Source organism: Entelurus aequoreus, linkage group LG08 (assembly GCF_033978785.1).
Source record: "Entelurus aequoreus isolate RoL-2023_Sb linkage group LG08, RoL_Eaeq_v1.1, whole genome shotgun sequence".
In the NCBI taxonomy this organism is placed as follows: Eukaryota; Metazoa; Chordata; class Actinopteri; order Syngnathiformes; family Syngnathidae; genus Entelurus; species Entelurus aequoreus.
In genome coordinates, this window is record NC_084738.1 from 33,562,877 (window position 1) to 33,582,313 (window position 19,437).

Sequence of the window (19,437 nt, forward strand, 5' to 3'; positions counted from 1 at the left end):
CACAAGATGATTTAAAAAAAACATCTTGGTTTCTAAGGAATTAGGTCCCAAATTTAAGATGTGAGATCCCAGATGTAAATATATATAAATACAAAATATGAAAAATTATATATACCTTCCTGTATATAGCTCCAATTAGAGCTGTGCGTACATTCATGCCAGTGACAAAGCAGTACTGAAAGTGCTGGTGTAGGATGAGAGTCTGCAGAAAAGCAGTGAAGAACATGAGGAAGGCCAGCGAGTAACCCCACCAGTCAGGGACATCCTTTTGCTTTGTGAAGGAGATCAACATTCTGCAAAAGTAAAGAGGTAAATATACAGTCAATAAACCACACACTATATAGTTGCTCGGTACCTCATTTAGCTCAACAGTAGACAAACTTCATGGCCGCTATTCAAATATGTTTATTTGAACCTTAGTCTGGTCTCCTTCACATGAATTGTTGCCTCAATGACTCAAGGTTCCATAAGGTCATGTTGTCAAACAACACTGACATGGACAATGATATATTCAAAATACAAGGTAGATAAGTAATAAAACAGGCTTTCAGCCCTACATCTAATTAAATTGAAAAAACTGTGGAAAAAGAGATTTGAAAAAACATCAAAGCAATATCCCAGAGAATAAAATAAATAAATGATAAATGGGTTATACCCTGGCCTTTCTAGTCACCTGAGCAGCTGAGGGTTAACAAAGGTGATGACATCCTGCAGGAGCTTGAAAGCTGAGCCAATCAAGAAATATGGCCCAAAGGCTTTGATAAGGGCACGAAGAAAGGATGGCTGGCTGGCTACAGCTTTCTGACTGGACAGCAGCACTTCCACTTCTTCTGGGATTGTTCCACTTTCATTTTCTATGTGGTTGGTGTTGGATGGTGGAGGCTTAGAGTACAACACCTGATTGGATTGGTTCTGTTCACTGCAAAAAGGAAAGTTAGAAGGTATGTCAATGAAATAACTGCAACTGAAAGAAAGGAAACATGTTTTATTTACCCAATGCTATAGTAATTAAATCCCAAACTTGAAACGATGGATATGATTCAACTCCCTCAGAAAACTTAAAGAAGAGCAATGTCTGGAATGTTAATAGCCCTATGCAACCCTTTGCCGATTATAAATGAGCTCAATGACAACTGGAGTCCAACCGGACAACTTCTCACCAAACAGGTTTCCTATACCTAAACGAAATGAGCTTTTGGAATATCATTTTACGATGTGGTCTCTGGGGCAGCGAAACTTACAGTGAAACAGCAGCACAGAGAAAGGAAGCAGCTGAATGGAGGCCAGAGTTCATCAGACTTGTCAAGTTTTCTATTTGTTCCAGAGGTTTGCTTAGAAGTGGAAATCTGTATCTAATGTACAGTATAGTGTTGACATATTGTAGTAATCAGTAATGCTTCATGTCTGATTTTTGGATGTAGTGCGCGAACACACATGCATATGCATATACAGTACATATACACTATATTGCCAAAAGTATTTGGCCACTTGCCTTGACTCACATATGAACTTGAAGTGCCATCCCATTTCTAACCCATAGGGTTCAATATGATGTCGGTCCACTTTTTGCAGCTATTGAAGCTTCAACTCTTCTGGGAAGGCTGTCCACAAGGTTGCGGAGTGTGTTTATAGGAATTTTCAACCATTCTTCCAAAAGCGCATTGGTGAGGTCACACACTGATGTTGGTCGAGAAGGCCTGGCTCTCAGTCTCCGTTCTAATTCATCCCAAAGGTGTTCTATCGGGTTCAGGTCAGGACTCTGTGCAGGCCAGTCAAGTTCATCCACACCAGACTCTGTCATCCATGTCTTTATGAACCTTGCTTTGTGCACAGTCATGTTGGAAGAGGAAGGGGCCTGCTCCAAACTCTCCCCACAAGGTTGGGAGCATGGTATTGTCCAAAATGTTTTGGTATCCTGGAGCATTCAAAGTTCCTTTCACTGGAACTAAGGGGCCAAGCCCAACTCCTGAAAAACAACCCCACACCATAATTCCTCTTGAACTAAATTTCACACTCGGCACAATGCAGTCCGAAATGTAGCGTTCTCATAGCAACCTCTAAACCCAGACTCGTCCATCAGATTGCCAGATGGAAAAGCGTGATTCATCACTCCAGAGAACGCGTCTTTACTGCTCTAGAGTGCAGTGGGGACGTGCTTTACACCACTGCCTTCGACGCTTTACATTGGACTTGGTGATGTATGGCTTAGATGCAGCTGCCCGGCCATGGAAACCCATTCCATGAAGCTCTCTGCATACTGTACGTGAGCTAATTAGAAGGTCATCCTTGATTTAATTGTGTGCCTTCTGAAACCACAGAATGTCCCTTTAGCCCCAGTCGCCATAATCATGAGGCTCAAAGAGGTGTGCCACACTGTATAGTTACTATTGTTTCTCTTGATTTATTAATCTACTTGCTAGTTTCCTCTTCTTAGCTGGTTACTCTCTGCTGTTCCAACTAGCCTTCTGTTTAAAGCTAAGCATAACTTCTTCCTTACTCCGTGTGTGTCTGTGCTAACCCAGCTAACACATAACGTTAAAAGAATGTTAGTTAATGGTTCTCCCATGGTTAATTAGAACCAAACCTAGGACTAATAGAGAATATCAGCAATAATGCCTCATGTTAGAATCTTCTGTATTACTTTAACATACGTAAATAACCATTATTGTATTTCTCCATCGATTCATGAATTGTCCACGTTGTCATCGTAATGCACCAGAAAATTGAGAATTTTTCCCACTTCTATTGTCTTTATACCAGAACTATATAACTGGCTGCCTGCTAGCTTAATCCCGCCTGGGAATGACGCCAAAAAGTTCAGTTTAAAACTTTATACCGACCTAACATTTATGTAGCAAAATTTCTAAAAACACTAGATTTGGAGCAGTTTAAACTTGTATCAGTGTAAACACATTGGTAGATCCTTGCATTGACATTCTATCCTCCTGAAGGCAAGCGTCCACTGCAGTGGACACTTGTATTTTGCATAACAGGGCTATTTTTTCTGAAATGTGTAACTATAACAAAATAAAAAAGACTAAAGACAAATGTCCACAACAGAGGATGCTGGTTCTCAAAATAAGAAGAATACTGAAGGGAGAAGTTTTCTAAGCTTTCTGAAAATGTGGCCCCCCAAACAATTTAGTTGAATAGCCCTGCTTTATACCATTCTCAAACCATTTTACCCGAGTGCGTGAAAACACTGCATATGTTTTTGAATTCAGCAAAAAAGAAGAGAGGGCATAAAAGGAATCGAAAAAAAATTTTGGTTTGATTTCGCAATACTTGTGCAATACTTTCAGTAATTACATAATAAGCACTGGGTTCCTTTACCCTTTCTAAGGTCAAATTTAAGTACTTTTCAAGCACTTTCAATATTCAAGTTTATATCAACTTACCGTATATCCTTGCTACATAAATAACACAGTAATATGGGTGTTTGTATATTTCAATGAAATGAAATGTGTTAATTTCTAGTTGTTTACGGTATGATGTATTACAAAACCAAAAACCAGTGAAGTTGGCACGTTGTGTAAATCGTAAATAAAAACAGAACACAATGATTTGCTAATCCTTTTTAACCTATATTCAATTGAATAGACTGCAAAGACAAGATACTTAACTTTCGAACTGGAAAACGTTGTTATTTTTTGCAAATATTAGCTTATTTGTAATTTGATGCCTGCAACATGTTTCTAAAAAGCTGGCACAAGTGGCAAAAAAGACTGAGAAAGTTGAGGAATGCTCATCAAACACTTATTTGGAACATCCCACAAGTGAACAGGCTAATTGTGAACAGGTGGGTGCCAGGATTGGGTATAAAAGCAGCTTCCATGAAATGCTCAACCATTCACAAACAAGGATGGGGCTAGGCTTAACACTTTGTGAACAAATCCGGAGCAAATTGTCAAACAGTTTAAAAACAATATTTCTCAACCAGCTATTGCAAGGAATTTAGGGATTTCAACATCTACGGTCAGTAATATCATCAAAAGGTTCAGAAAATCTGGAGAAATCACTGCACATAAGCAGCAAAGCTGAAAACCAACAGCTCAGGTGGTACTGCATCAAAAACCGACATCAGTGTGTAAAGGATATCACCACATGGGCTCAGGAACACTTCAGAAAACCCGCTACATCTGTAAGTGCAAGTTAAAACTCTACTATGCAAAGCCAAAGCCATTTATCAACAACACCCAGAAATGCAGCCGGCTTCGCTGGGCCCGAGCTCATCTAAGATGGACTGATGCAAAATGTAAAAGTGTTCTGTGGTCTGACGAGTCAACACTTCAAATTCTTTTTAGAAACTGTAGATGTCGTGTCCTCCGAAACAAAGAAGAAAATAACCATCCGGATTGTTATAGGCGCAAAGTTCAAAAGCCAGCATCTGTGATGGTATGTATGGGGGTGTACTAGTGCCCAAGGCATGGGTAACTTACACATCTGTGAAGGCACCATTAACGCAGAAAGGTACATACAGGTTTTGGAGCAACATATGTTGCCATCCAAGCAACAATATCATGGATGCCCCTGCTTATTTCAGCAAGTCAATGCCAAGCCACGCATTATGTCAGTGTGGCTTCATAGTAAAAGAGTGCGGGTACTAGACTAGCCTGCCTGTAGTCCAGACCTGTCTCCCATTGAAAATGTGTGGCGCATTATGAAGCGTAAAATACGACAACAGAGACCCCCGGACTGTTGAACAACTTAAGGTGTACATTAAGCAAGAATGGGAAAGAATTCCACCTGAAAAGCTTCAAAAATTGGTCTCCTCAGTTTCCAAATGTTTACTGAGTGTTGTTAAAAGGAAAGGCTATGTGACACAGTGGTAAAAATGTCCCTGTGCCAACTTTTTTGCAATGTGTTTCTGCCATTAAATTCTAAGTTAATGATTATTTGCAAAAAAAAACAAGTTTCTCAGTTCGAACATTAAATATTTTGTCTTTGCAGTTTATTCAATTGAATACACTGTAAGTTCAAAAGGATTTGCAAATCATTGTATTCTGTTTTTATTTATGATTTCACTGGTTTTGGGTTTTGTAAATCTGCACGCTCTCTATCAAGTTAAAAACTTGATACAAATATATGATAAACATACATTTGCTGTATATAATGGATGAATAATAATATTGTTGTTGTTCAAATAAAAATGGGTACCTCCAAATTCTGAGTTTTTCTCTTTTTTACCTGAAAAAAAAAACAAGGGCCTGATCTAAGATCCCAATGAACACAGGCTAAATACTATACAATTCAGTGTAATATTAGTGGGCATGTTGCAGATGATTTATTAGGACTGCGTGTCTATTTGACAACAAGTGCTAAAGTGGTGCAGACCGCCCTATTTAAGTAAGGATTTTACGTGTACTACCGGCTGTCACCTATGCAAGACAGTAATTTACTGCACTCAATTGCACCATAAGCTCCAACCTATGGTGTTTTGCTGTTGTGCAACATGCAGCACACAAATATAATCTGTGTCACAGAACAGGTGTGGTGTTGTGATCGCATTAATATTTTGAATGAAAAATAAAATACCTGGAGTTTGGCTTTCCTTTGTTTTGCAACAATACACAAAAATTAGGTGGATAAGTCAATTGGATTTTATGTTTTACTATAACTTGGTTGTGCCAATTTAAACATTTTTGTAATTTATCTGCTTTATTTGGACATCAGTAAACAACATTTACCCCTGTACTGTATATTAAAATTATACTCATTGCATTTGTATTCCCGAAATATAATTGAGGTGGTACAACAACGGTACACGCTTCTGCCTTTTATAGCAGAGGGCAAGGGTTCGATTCCTGACCAGGGTTGTATCGCGGGGTGCATCCGGCTTGTCAACCAAGCCACAACCATTCATGCAAATCGATTGCTGTGTCGACCTCTAACATGAAAAAGTAATTATAGAATTAGGAAGGTATTGCTGTATCCATCGGTAGTTTACTGGGTTTACCTCATGCATGGCTCATTCATATAGTTATCCATGCACTCTATTTCCTCAAATACCTCTTTGATTTGGCTTGCTCTTTATCCCACTCTTTCAGGAGTTTGGGCACCATTGCTTTAGAGCCGTCACGCTGGTTCAGCGACCAGAGGTCCTTGGCTTCCAAGGGCATTTTATATCCTTTAATGGCCAAACTAAGAGACAAAAACAATGAAATAATTGTGTACATTAGGAAATTACAAACATATAATATGATTTACTCTTCTTCTTTTTCCTGTACAAACAACTTACTCTAAATCTAAACTCTTATGGTTACGTTATTAGGAATTGCTTCCTCTAACACTTAATTGAGTTTCCTGGATTGCATTAATCACCATTTATGTACTCCGGGCTCATATTTCATTGGACACTGGATCAATACCATATGCAGTACAGTACCAATAAAGATTGGCATACAGAGTAAAACACAGATAAACTTATATCCTAAGAAAACTAGAAAAAATAAAGCAGAAGTACAGGCACATGTCAACAGCTTTGTTTTAATGTTCCCCGTATAAATATGACCTGGACCATGAATGTGTTGGTGGACATTAGGTAATAGTCAGCAACAGGGATGTACCTTGTGAACCACCAAAATGTCATGGTGGATAGAAAACCAGCTGTGGATTCAGGGCAGACATTCTGGGTAGGAATAAAATAGGACACAGAATAAAAAAATCAGGCCACTTTCACATTGAAATATCAAAATAAGAATAATTGAGCAATAACAAATAAAATATCTAAATGTGAGCGGAAAGAACATTCTCATGAAGTGACAAGACAGTTATATTTTAACTGATCTTCACATTTCTAGGGATTTAACCTTATTGATTTTGAATGGCATCCAACCCCAAATTAATGAGAAAGTTGAGTTAAAGGGGTCATAATACGCAAAGCCAACTTTTCTTACCTGTGGGCAGCTGTTTTTGTGTATTTGGTTTCCCCATAACTCCCAGAAATTTGAATCCAAACCATGGATGCATGGCGGAGATATTTATAAAACACTTCTGTTTTTCTGGTTTTCTAATAAAAAGTAGACTATAATTCTAACTTAGAGCTGTCAGTAGACTCGATATGGAACTGTTAAAAACTACAACATGGCTGACAGAGTGGAGAATGCAGTCAAAGGAGACATGGCCTGGAGGAGGACTTTGGCACGTAAATAAGACTGCCATCAGAAAGCGGCTTAAAGGCCTACTGAAACCCACTACTACCGACCACGCAGTCTGATAGTTTATATATCAATGATGAAATCTTAACATTGCAACACATGCCAATACGGCCGGGTTAACTTATAAAGTGCAATTTTAAATTTCCCGGGGAACTTCCGGCTGAAAACGTCTATGTATGATGACGTTTGCGCGTGACGTCCATGGTTGAAGCGGAAGTATTCGGACACATTGTATCACAATACAAACAGCTCTGTTTTCCTCGCAAAATTCCACAGTATTCTGGACATCTGTGTTGGTGAATCTTTTGCAATTTGTTTAATGAACAATGGAGACTGCAAAGAAGAAAGCTGAAGGTGGGATCGGTGTATTAGCGGCTGGCTGCAGCAACACAACCAGGAGGACTTTGAGTTGGATAGCAGACACGCTATCCGACGCTAGCCGCCGACCGCATCGATGATCGGGTGAAGTCCTTCGTCGCGCCGTCGATCGCTGGAACGCAGGTGAGCACGGGTGTTGATGAGCAGATGAGGGCTGGCGTAGGTGGAGCGCTAATGTTTTTATCATAGCTCTGACGAGGTCCCGTAGCTAAGTTAGCTTCAATGGCGTCGTTAGCAACAGCATTGCTAGGCTTCGACAGGCGGCACAGCATTAACCGTGTAGTTACAGGTCCAGTGTTTGGTTCGGTGTCTCCTGATAGTAGTATTGTTGATTTTCTGTCTATCCTTCCAGTCAGGGGCTTATTTCTTTTGTTTCTATCTGCATTTAAGCACGATGCTATCACGTTAGCTCCGTAGCTAAAGTGCTTCACCGCTGTATTGTCGTGGAGATAAAAGTCACTGTGAATGTCCATTTCGCGTTCTCGACTCTCATTTTCAAGAGGATATAGTATCCGAGGTGGTTTAAAACAGTGGTCCCCAACCACCGGGCCACGGCCCGGTACCGGTCTGTGGACCGATTTGTACCGGGCCGCGGCCGCACAAGAAATTTAAAAAAAATAAAATAAATAAAATTGTTATTTGTTTTTTTTAATTAAATCAACATAAAAAACACAATATATACATTATATATCAATATAAATCAATACAGTCTGCAGGGATACAGTCCGTAAGCACACATGATTGTATTTCTTTATGACAAAAAAAAATAAAATAATAATAATAATCTTTTTTTTTATATACTTTTATTTATTTATAATTGCTATTATTAGCTAACAACACCTAAAGCTAATGCGCATGCATGTGTTACGTAATGACGTATGAGAAGCAGGGGGATATACTGTGTAAAATACATTGGAAAATTGGCGCCCTCTTAGCATCTGCATAAATGTTGCAAACCGCCCCTTTAAACATCACTTAACTAGTTTTTTTCATAAACTAGCTGAGAGAAATGACATGGCTGTTTTGATCCGACTCTACTCCTTGGGTCAGCATTCCATTTGTGAATAACACCACAAGAAACTATGCCAACAATGATGAACGACAAGGACGTACTTACTTCTGAGCCTGTGACTGTTGGCTTTGGGTAGAACATAATTGTTATTTGAGAGCGGAAAGAAAACGGGCAACTGCCGTTAAGTGGATACTGCGGCGTACAATACTGTAGTTTCGAGATCTTAGCACAGCAACATTATTAGCAAACAATAGCATGTGTCTTTTATTTTGGTCATTCCTTTCCATGTATCCTCTAACATTACAATGGCGCGGCACTGACAAACCTGCTTCACCAATTATTGACCAGCAGTGATTCACAAGACCTATACAGTAATGGTTCGGCACCCTTGTCATCCTGTTTGATTAGGTAATTTCATGCTTCTTCTCAGCGCTTAACCAGAATGATCAAAAACTGCAGTATAAGTCAAGGTTTTAGTATGTATTCCGGTTTATTGTTCTTTGTAGAAGTAAGAAGTCTTTTGATACTTGTTCCAAAATGCGGTATTCTTTGGTCAGGAACTAGTTGAAAACGAAAAGTGAAAACTTGCCAATTAGCTGCGGGCCAAACAGTGATTTTAAGCATAGAGCAGCACAATGAGTAAGGAGTTTGGCCCCATACTACCATATTTAGGTAGTGGAGATCATCACGTTCAGTAGATGGCAGCTAGGCAAGTATGTATTAAATTTGGGAAGCCACCGTTTGGCGGGCCCAAAAAAAGGACTAGGCAGGCCACATTTGCCCAACTTTGGGTATTCCAGGTTAAAGAGAATGGTAAGGTGCAACAGTGGTATAACATACAACCCAGGAAAAGAGGCTGCCAAGAACAACCAATTTATGTGTGTAAAAGATTGTGACCCACCCTTGTAGCCAAGCCAAAAAAAATCCTCAAAACACACTAGGCCTGGAAGGTACTACGCCAGTAGACTTACATGTTCTAACTTGTGGAATGTGAATAGAAAAAAGTAGACTGCAAAGGATGTGTGACTCACCGGGTCCGTGTCAACATTGGAGAAGAGGGGAGGTTTCTCATTAAAGCAACAGAGGATCAGTTCCAAGACCACCAAGCCAAAGTACAAGTAGAACGTGGCAAACCGCAACTTGTCTGTAACTTCCACCTGCGATTGAAATGGAAGAAAATGGCAGAAGCACACATGAAATGCTGAAAGTGTGTGCAAACCTACAGGGTTAAGACTTCAGTGAAGATGGTTAAATTCCCAGTCGTTGATGCCTGCATAGAGAGTGCTTGCAATCCAGTAGAGAGATTACCCTTTAACAGAGGAGGGGGCTTCAATACCATTTATCAACAATGCTGCCCTATTTTTTCCCATGTGGTCTATGAACCAAATATATGCTGTTCTTTATGACTCAAAATATGTAATTACACTTGATTACATTCCTCCTGAAAAAGCTGTCTATAAAGTTCGATGTATCTATTATTTGATTTGATTCAAATTAGGGCTATCAAAGTTAATACGTTAACATATGCAATTAATGACCAAAAAATTATTTTGACCGCATGTGGTGCTTTACCTTTACCGCAGATGCTTACCTGAAAGGCAGCGCTAGATATTATACGGTCAGGGATCAGGTCAATACATACGTCAGTGGATAGATGAGTGACTCGACTGGTGTGCTCACAAATATGGCTTCAAAATACACCTCGATGGAACTTTGCATAGACAAAATAATTTGACTACATTACAGTGATAAATTACCTTATCACCGACCCACAACAAGTTTAAAATGTCATCAAAGAAGAAATCATGTTTTTGAGTCATCTGAAAATGTCAATTGGCGTGATTGACTAGGCAACCAGTTAAAGGAATAGTAAATGCAGACATTAAAGATGTGCTGTGTACATCAGTGGTCCCCAACCACCGGGCCGCGGCCCGGTACCGGCCCGTGGATCGATTGGTACCGGGCCGCACAAAAAATTAAAAAATAAAAATAAAAATAATAAAAAATCATTTTATTTTTTATTATTTATTAAATCAACATAAAAAACACAAGATACACTTACAATTAGTGCACCAACCTAAAAAACCTCCCTCCCCCATTTACACTCATTCACACTCATTCGCACAAAAGGGTTGTTTCTTTCTGTTATTAATATTTCTGGTTCCTACATTATATGTCAATATAGATCAATACAGTCTGCAGGGATACAGTCCGTAAACACACATGATTGTATTTTTTTAATGACAAAAAAATTGTTTTTTAAATTACCATACCCCCCAATGCTAACGAGTTGTTTGTCCAAAAGTCAAACACTCCTCCTACAATTAATATTAAATGTGTATGTGTTAAATTGTGAACTACATTGTCACTCAATTAATCTTACTTTATCAAAGGGTCTTTGTGTTTAATTAGGTTCTTTATTTCTTATATATTACCTAGTTTTAGGCTACACTTTTTTTTTTTTTTTTTACTATTTTATTTTTATATATATGTAACATGTAGTGATGTTCCCGTGGTAAAAGTGCAATTTCAATGTCATGTGCATTTATGAAAATACATTTTTTTTAAAAACGTCTTTATTTCATTATTATTCGATTACTAAATGTTTACTAGTTATACAAAGTTTGTAACATTACAACCCTATTTGAATGTCCACACACATTCGGGGGGCCATGCAAACCACCTCAGCCCATACCCATTTGAATCGCAAAGTTTTAGCTGTGAGACTGCAGTGTAACAACTAACCCACTGTGCGGCTGCCTCATTTATTTGTAGTACAGTATTAGTATTTTTTCTGTGCTTTGATCCTGGATTTATTGGGAGAGTGAACACCTGTAGCATGGCTTCGTTTATGTCATGACTGTCATGACAGGTTTAAACTATATTTATTTAACTGTGTTTCCTTTCCGTCACACTCATATTTTTAGTTCTACTTCCTGTTTGCCTCCACCACTCCTCTGACCTGAGCAATGTGTTGTGCAAGCAGGACATACCACAGACTAGAAACAAACACTAGTACTTTAATGTCTATTATTTTGTCTTTGAGACCACTTAAAGTGTAGCTATTCATAAATGTAATTTGTTCCAAATATAATTGTACATTAAGTATTCATATTATAGTGCATGGATTTGCACATTATATTATTTAATCAAATGCCTCAGTAAGACTGGATTGTCGGGACAAAGGCTCTCCACCTTCTTGTGCACGTCTTTTACTAGTTGGAAATAAGAAGTCGGGTGGTTGTGTTTTAAGTGGGCATGCAAGTTTGTCGTACTGCATTTTTTTGTTGGCATCACTCTCGAGCACATTCGGCAGCCTGGAAAGCATTAACCGTGTATTTACATGTCCACGGTTTAATAGTATTGTTGATTTTCTATCTATCCTTCCAGTCAGGGGTTTATTTTTTTTGTTTCTATATGCAGTTAAAGCACGATGCTATCACGTTAGCTCGTAGCTAAAGCGTTTCGCCGATGTATTGTCGTGGAGATAAAAGGCACTGAATGTCCATTTCGCGTTCTCGACTCTCATTTTCAAGAGGATATAGTATCCGAGGTGGTTTAAAATACAAATCCGTGATCCACAATAGAAAAAGGAGAGAGTGTGGAATCCAATGAGCCAGCTTGTACCTAAGTTACGGTCAGAGCGGAAAAAAAAAATGTATTTCACTGCATTCTAGTCCGTCACTCTAACGTTCCTCGTCCACGAATCTTTCATCCTCGCTCAAATTAATGGGGTAATGGTCCGAATAGCTCTAGCTGCGTTGAAAACAATAGGAAAATAGGAGGGAGTGAACAACTGACAACGTCACGCTACTTCCGGTAGGGGCAAGGGTTTTTTTTATCAGAGACCAAAAGTTGCGAACTTTATCAACGTTGTTCTATACTAAATCCTTTCAGCAAAAATATGGCAATATCGCAAAATGATCAAGTATGACACATAGAATGGATCTGCTATTCCCGTTTAAATAAAAAAAATTCATTTCAGTAGGCCTTTAGAGGCCTACTGAAACCCCAAATTAATGAGAAAGTTGAGTTAAAGGGGTCATAATACGCAAAGCCAACTTTTCTTACCTGTGGGCAGCTGTTTTTGTGTATTTGGTTTCCCCATAACTCCCAGAAATTTGAATCCAAACCATGGATGCATGGCGGAGATATTTATAAAACACTTCTGTTTTTCTGGTTTTCTAATAAAAAGTGGACTATAATTCTAACTTAGAGCTGTCAGTAGACTCGATATGGAACTGTTAAAAACTACAACATGGCTGACAGAGTGGAGAATGCAGTCAAAGGAGACATGGCCTGGAGGAGGACTTTGGCACGTAAATAAGACTGCCATCAGAAAGCGGCTTAAAGGCCTACTGAAACCCAATACTACCGACCACGCAGTCTGATAGTTTATATATCAATGATGAAATCCTAACATTGCAACACATGCCAATACGGCCGGGTTAACTTATAAAGTGCAATTTTAAATTTCCCGGGGAACTTCCGGCTGAAAACGTCTATGTATGATGACGTTTGCGCGTGACGTCCATGGTTAAAGCGGAAGTATTCGGACACATTGTATCACAATACAAACAGCTCTGTTTTCCTCGCAAAATTCCACAGTATTCTGGACATCTGTGTTGGTGAATCTTTTGCAATTTGTTTAATGGACAATAGTTTAGTTTAGTCTTTATTTGAAGGGACAATGCACAGAAACATTAAGCTCAAAGACAGATATGTTCTGTACCAGATTATAGCTAAATAGCTAATTTCCATCTGCAGTCCCTGGCTACCTAAATTAAAGAGATACAAAAATCATGCAATAAAATTATGACAATAAAATCATACACAAGTATTAAGAAAAAAGTCATAAAATGCCCTTTCATGGACACATACTTAATATACAATACAACCACACCTCATTTACATCATCACACAAAGACAATACATGCTTTTGTTCACATCTGTCATCATTTGTAAAAATAACCATGATTTTAACACACACACCTCACAATTTACAATAAAAATGCTCTCATGGATAAATATAATACACATTAGGTTGATGTGTCAAACATAATGCCCATCTTAGTGACCGTGTGAGCAGCTTTGATTGCTCCAAAGCCACTTTTTAACTTCAATTGTGAATGAAGAGTAATCTGTTAGACTTTTCAAGTTTGTTGTGAGGTCGTTCCATTCCTTTATGGCTTTATATGAAAAGGCTGATTGTGCAAAATAGGTTTTACATCTGGGTATGCTACACTGCCCCCTGGTGGAGGCTCGTGTGTTTCTAGTTGTCACAGCAGATGTAAACTGGACAAAGTGCTTAAGTGGCGCTGGTGCAGTGTTATTTAAGATTCGATGGGCCATTCGTATTGATGCTAATCTTTGAATGTTAGCTAAATTTAACAATATATATTTTTGGAGAACTAAACAATGATGGTGGTGTTGTGGTTTTCGGTCAAGGATTTTGAGGGATTGTTTGTGCAAAGTTTCCAATGGCCTCAGTGTCATTTTGCTTGCCTGCGACCAACATGTTATACAATAATAAAAACGAGACATAATCATTGCATTAAAATAAGTTTGAGCTGCCTCCAGTGTTAATGAATTCCTGATACATTTGAACGTTTTTATGGCACATCTGTTTGATATGTTTTTAAAGCCAAGTGTTGGCTCCAAAATGACACCCAGGTAACGATATTCACTAACATGTTGTATTATTTCCTTATTAACCGTAATATTTGGAAAGGATGACATTTTATATTTGTTTACAAAATACATTGTTGCAGTTTTCTTAATGTTTAATGTAAGACAAGAGTCATGTAGCCATCTTGCCACCTTCTCCATGGCTGCTGTAAGTTTTCTGGCAACCGTTTCAGCGTCCTTTCCCCAAGTATAAATAACCGTGTCATCTGCATACATCTGGATATTTACATCCTCACATACAGATGGCAGGTCATTTATATACATGGAGAAAAGAATAGGGCCGATATTAGAGCCTTGTGGCAGGCCAATATCAGTAGCAGTGAGACTGGATGTTGTGTTATCAATACGGACACATTGGGTCCGACCAGATAGATATGACATAATCCAGGCTAGAGTATCTGTCGACAGTTTAAAAGATGTTAATTTTGTAAGTAACGTGGGGTGACTGACTGTATCGAATGCCTTGCGAAGGTCTAAGAATATTGCTCCAACTACACCTCCATTATCAAGGTTTTGTTTGATTGTTTCTAGTAGAAGGCAACATGCAGTTTCGGTCGAGTGATTTGCCCGAAACCCAAACTGCATGGGATGAAGGAGGTCTTCATAGTCCAAATGTTCTGTGAGTTGCTCAACGATCACTTTTTCTATTGCTTTGGAAATAACGGGGAGAAGGCTAATTGGTCTGTAATTGTTGATGTCTTGTTTATTTCCTGCTTTATGGATTGGGATGATAGTGGCAGTTTTCAACGTGGTAGGGAAAGTGTTTTCTGTTATTGATTTATTTATCAATGTTGTTATAGGAGCAGTAAGACTATCTTTATACGTTTTTAGGAAGAATGTGTCCAGACCGTATATATCTCTAGATCGTGAGCTTGTTAATGCAGAGAGGATTTTGTTTACCTTTGTTTCATTTGTTAATTCTAAACTTAGTCCATCCTGAATAAATGGCAATTCTTTGCACTGATTTTGAGGGAATTTTTTATTCAGGGTTTGTACAGACTGGATGAAATGTTCATTAAAATTATTACTTATGTCCAGACTGTCTGTGATAGTAGTGCCATTGATATTTAATGTAATAGTGTTGTTTCTTGTTTGCTCTCTTCCAGTGAGTGTGTCAATGGTTTTCCATAACTGTCTAATGTTACCTTTTGCAGCTTTGATTAATTCTAAGTGAAAGTCAGCCCTAGACTTCCGCATAAGCATTGTAACTTTGTTCCTCAAACTTTTAAAAATCATACGATCCGTATTTAGACCTGTTTTAATTGCTCTCTTGAGAGCTGAGTCCCGATTTTTCATAAGAATCCAAATTGTTTCATTAATCCAAGGTATTTTTATTTTAGCACTTTTCTTTCTGGGTTTTGTTTTAGTGTATTTACAGATAATCTCTTTGATTTTTGTCATTAGGTCATCACAGGCATGTTCGGTGCTTGTCCAATTTATGTCACTCCATGGGACAGTTTTAAGTTCATTCTCTAGTAAGTGTTGGTCTTTTTTAGGGATATAGGGCAAGCACTTTTGTGTACCTTTTTGGCTGTGATACCTAAATCTTGACAACTTCCGTGTTATCAATGCGAGGTTATGATCTGATAAGCCTGTTAGTAAATTGTACGTTTTTTTAATGCGATCAGGTTTATTAGTAAATACCAAATCCAGCAAGGTTCGGGAGGAATATGTAATTCTAGTAGGGCTGCTTATCATTTGTGTCATGTAGAAGCCGTTTATAATGTCCTTAAGTTTCTTTCTACGCTATTTATTTAACCAGTCCAGATTAAAGTCCCCCATAACGATCAATTCTTTCGTACTGTGCTGTTTGAGGATGTCTGAAAATGAACTGAGAAAAATGTCTTTAGCTGTGGGCGGTCGGTATGCTACAATTACCTTGAAATACATTTCTAAGGACAATGTGATTTTAATTCCAACACACTCAAGATGATCTACTGGGAGGGTTATTTGTTCGCTTTTAATGTTTTCCCTTACATAAATCATAACTCCTCCCCCTCTCCCACTTGATCTGTCTTTTCTGTAAATCTTGTACCCCGGGACATTAATTAGAGCAGAAGGTGTTGTAGGTTTTAACCATGTCTCCGATAGACAAAATGTAATCCAGATTAGAGTCTGACAGTAACTGCTGGATTTGTTCAGTCTTTTGGACAACACTTCTAATATTAAGGTCACCCCCAAATATTCCTTTGGGCTTTGAATTTTGGTCCCATAATATTTGTGCATGGTTTACAGTTTGAAACATCTTTGTAGTTCGTTGTTTGGAAGCAGCTGTGTTATTTGGAATTTTAGCTCTATACTGTTTACGGGGCCCAGTATTACCAGCATTACTTGATTCAGTCTTACTCACGCCTGCGCTGGTATCGACCAAATGTCTAGGCTTGCATCCCAGGTCTGGTAGATGAGCACAGATGTCATCGATTTGTTGTTGCGAGCGTCTTCCACGTGCTCCACCCGCAGTCGAAGCGCGACCCCCGCGCGGGCCTCGGCGCGAACCCCGCGAGGCATCCACGGCAACAGTCACCGCAACGCCCGTCTCCAAACTGGGGCGCCCCCGCGGCGAAGCGGGATGCAGAGCCGGCACGCCCACAGCGGTGTCCCGGGTCGTCGCTCCACTCCACGCCCCAAGAGATCCCGCGGCCGCCAGGCCCGAGCCGGACACCGGCGCCGGGGAAGCACCCCCAGGGGGTACGGAACCGCACGGGTAAGTTTCTTGCTCAGGTGTGTAGTACGATGTGCATAGCTGTACCTGTAGGTTAGCGGTGGTGTTCCTGTTGGTAGCTGTAGCGCTTCTGCTGTTAGCTGTGTTTACGTTGATTTCCCCTGTTGCCGGTATGTTGTTTGGACCGGGACACTTGTGGATATCTCCAGACAGCAATAAGGAGATTGCCACAATAAAGACAATATTTTGCCGTTGTTTAAGTCCTGTCTTTGTTCGTTTTGTTGCTTGGTTGTAGAGAAGCGGGTGGATAAATGTGACGAGCAGCGCATGTTTCCCGAACCCAAAGTGTTGTTCGGCTTCAACCTTGTGCGCATTTATTGTTTTGCTGATATTGTCGAAACAACATATATCTTTAGGCAAAAAAGTTTGACTGTTGCCTTTGTTATTCATTGTACTTGTCAGTATTGCATAAATGAACAGAGCAGCGACGACACCCACCATACCTGGTGGCGCCATTTTTGTTTAACCCCCCCAATGGAGACTGCAAATAAGAAAGTTGTAGGTGCGATCGGTGTATTAGCGGCAGACTACAGCAACACAATCAGGAGGTTGTGTTGTGTTTGAGTTGGATAGAAGACGCACTACCGTGAGTACAGCTTTGGCTTCCAAACATTTGATCGCTTGCCCGTACGTGCGTGTCGCTATGTGCATGTCACGTACGTAACTTTGGGGAAATATATGTTTCTTGCCGACTCTGATGGCGGCCGGGGTGTCGTCGAAAGCTACAACGCCCGCCGCCGCTCTGTTGTTAGCTTCAATTGTTAAGCTTTGCCAAGCTGGAAATTATTAACTGTGTATTTACATGTTCATGGTTTAATAGTATTGTTGATCTTCTGTCTATCCTTCCAGTCAGGGTTTTTTTTAAATTTTGTTTCTATCTGCATTTGAGCCTGATGCTATCACGTTAGCTCCGTAGCTAAGTTAGCTTCAATTGTTAAGCTTCGCCAAGCTGGAAATTATTAACCGTGTATTTACATGTTCATGGTTTAATAGTATTGTTGATCTTCTGTCCATCCTTCCAGTCAGGGGTTTTTTTTATTTTGTTTCTATCTGCATTTGAGCCTGATGCTATCACGTTAGCTCTGTAGCTAAAGAGCTTCACCGATGTATTGTTGTGGAGATAAAAGTCACTGTGAATGTCCATTTCGCATTCTCGACTCTCATTTTCAAGAGGATATAGTATCTGAGGTGGTTTAAAATACAAATCCGTGATCCACAATAGAAAAAGGAGAAAGTGTGTAATCCAATGAACCCTTGTACCTAAGTTACAGTCAGAGCGAAAAAAGATACACCCTGCACTACACTCCAGTCCTTCACTCTAAGGTTCCTCATCCACTAATCTTTCATCCTCGCTCAAATTAATGGGGTAATCGTCGCTTCCTCGGTCCGAATCTCTCTCGCTCCATTGTAAACAATGGGGAATTGTGAGGAATCTTTCCTCCTGTGACGTCACGCTACTTCCGGTACAGGCAAGGCTTTTTTTTAATCAGCAACCAAAAGTTGCGAACTTTATCGTCGTTGTTCTATACTAAATCCTTTCAGCAAAAATATGGCAATATCGCGAAATGATCAAGTATGACACATAGAATGGATCTGCTATTCCCGTTTAAATTAAAAAAAATTCATTTCAGTAGGCCTTAAGGGCTTAGGTGTATCATTCGATTGAAGAACATAAGCATCAAATGCAATCATGTGGCCAGAAATTTGGTCAAAAAGTTTTTGAAAGCTATGTTTTTAAAAAATACCTGCATATTGTGTGGTTTTAGGGACGGCGTGGCGAAGTTGATATAGAGTGGCTGTGCCAGCAATCTGAGTGTTGCTGGTTACTGGGGTTCAATTCCCACCTTCTACCTTCCTAGTCACGTCCGTTGTGTCCTTGGGCAAGACACTTCACCCTTTGCCTCTGATGGCTGCTGGTTAGCGCCTTGCATGGCAGCTCCCGCCATCAGTGTGTGAATGTGTGTGTGAATGGGTAAATGTGGAAATACTGTCAAAGCGCTTTGAGTACCTGGAAGGTAGAAAAGCGCTATACAAGTATAACCCATTTATTTTAGGGAGTATTTAAGGCAACACTGAAAAGAAAATGCAAACAATGATACCTTAATAATAAAGTTGAAATTGTGCGAGAAAGATATTAATACAAGAATTAAGTTACAATATTAAGCAAACTTTTAATACATTAGATATTATTTTGAGAATTACTTCACCTGGGGTTGGCTCTTTAAAGACATCACTAAAAGTGTTATTTTAACAAATATTAAATATTCTCATACAGTTGTGTTTAAATCTGTGTAAACTTTAATATCCATTGTTGTTTTTTTAAATTATGACTCAACTATACTATATAGTATATTTTTACACATTTTTGTAATAATACAACTTACTTTCTTGACTTTAATCTCATTTTAATAAATGCGACTTTTTAAAATATTGTCATACAGTTGTGTTTGAGTCTGTGTGTAAACTTTAACATCCACTGT

General features: G+C 39.2%; 1 protein-coding gene across 8 annotated transcripts in view; it reads right to left on the minus strand.

Moving 5' to 3' along the window:
• abcc3 (ATP-binding cassette, sub-family C (CFTR/MRP), member 3) overlaps nt 1–19,437 on the minus strand; it is a 123,765-nt gene that overhangs the window by 60,880 nt on the left and 43,448 nt on the right. For all 8 annotated transcript variants that reach the window (XR_009827036.1, XR_009827039.1, XR_009827037.1 and 5 more), the window contains exons 5-9: nt 9,579–9,704; nt 6,567–6,628; nt 6,010–6,141; nt 674–919; nt 116–293 (exon numbers count right to left, since the gene is read on the minus strand). Coding sequence is in view for 4 of the 8 variants with exons in the window: in XM_062056314.1 (XP_061912298.1) it covers nt 116–293; nt 674–919; nt 6,010–6,141; nt 6,567–6,628; nt 9,579–9,704 (744 nt within the window). In the remaining 4 variants the exon portion in view is untranslated. The remainder of the gene's footprint in view (nt 1–115; nt 294–673; nt 920–6,009; nt 6,142–6,566; nt 6,629–9,578; nt 9,705–19,437) is intronic.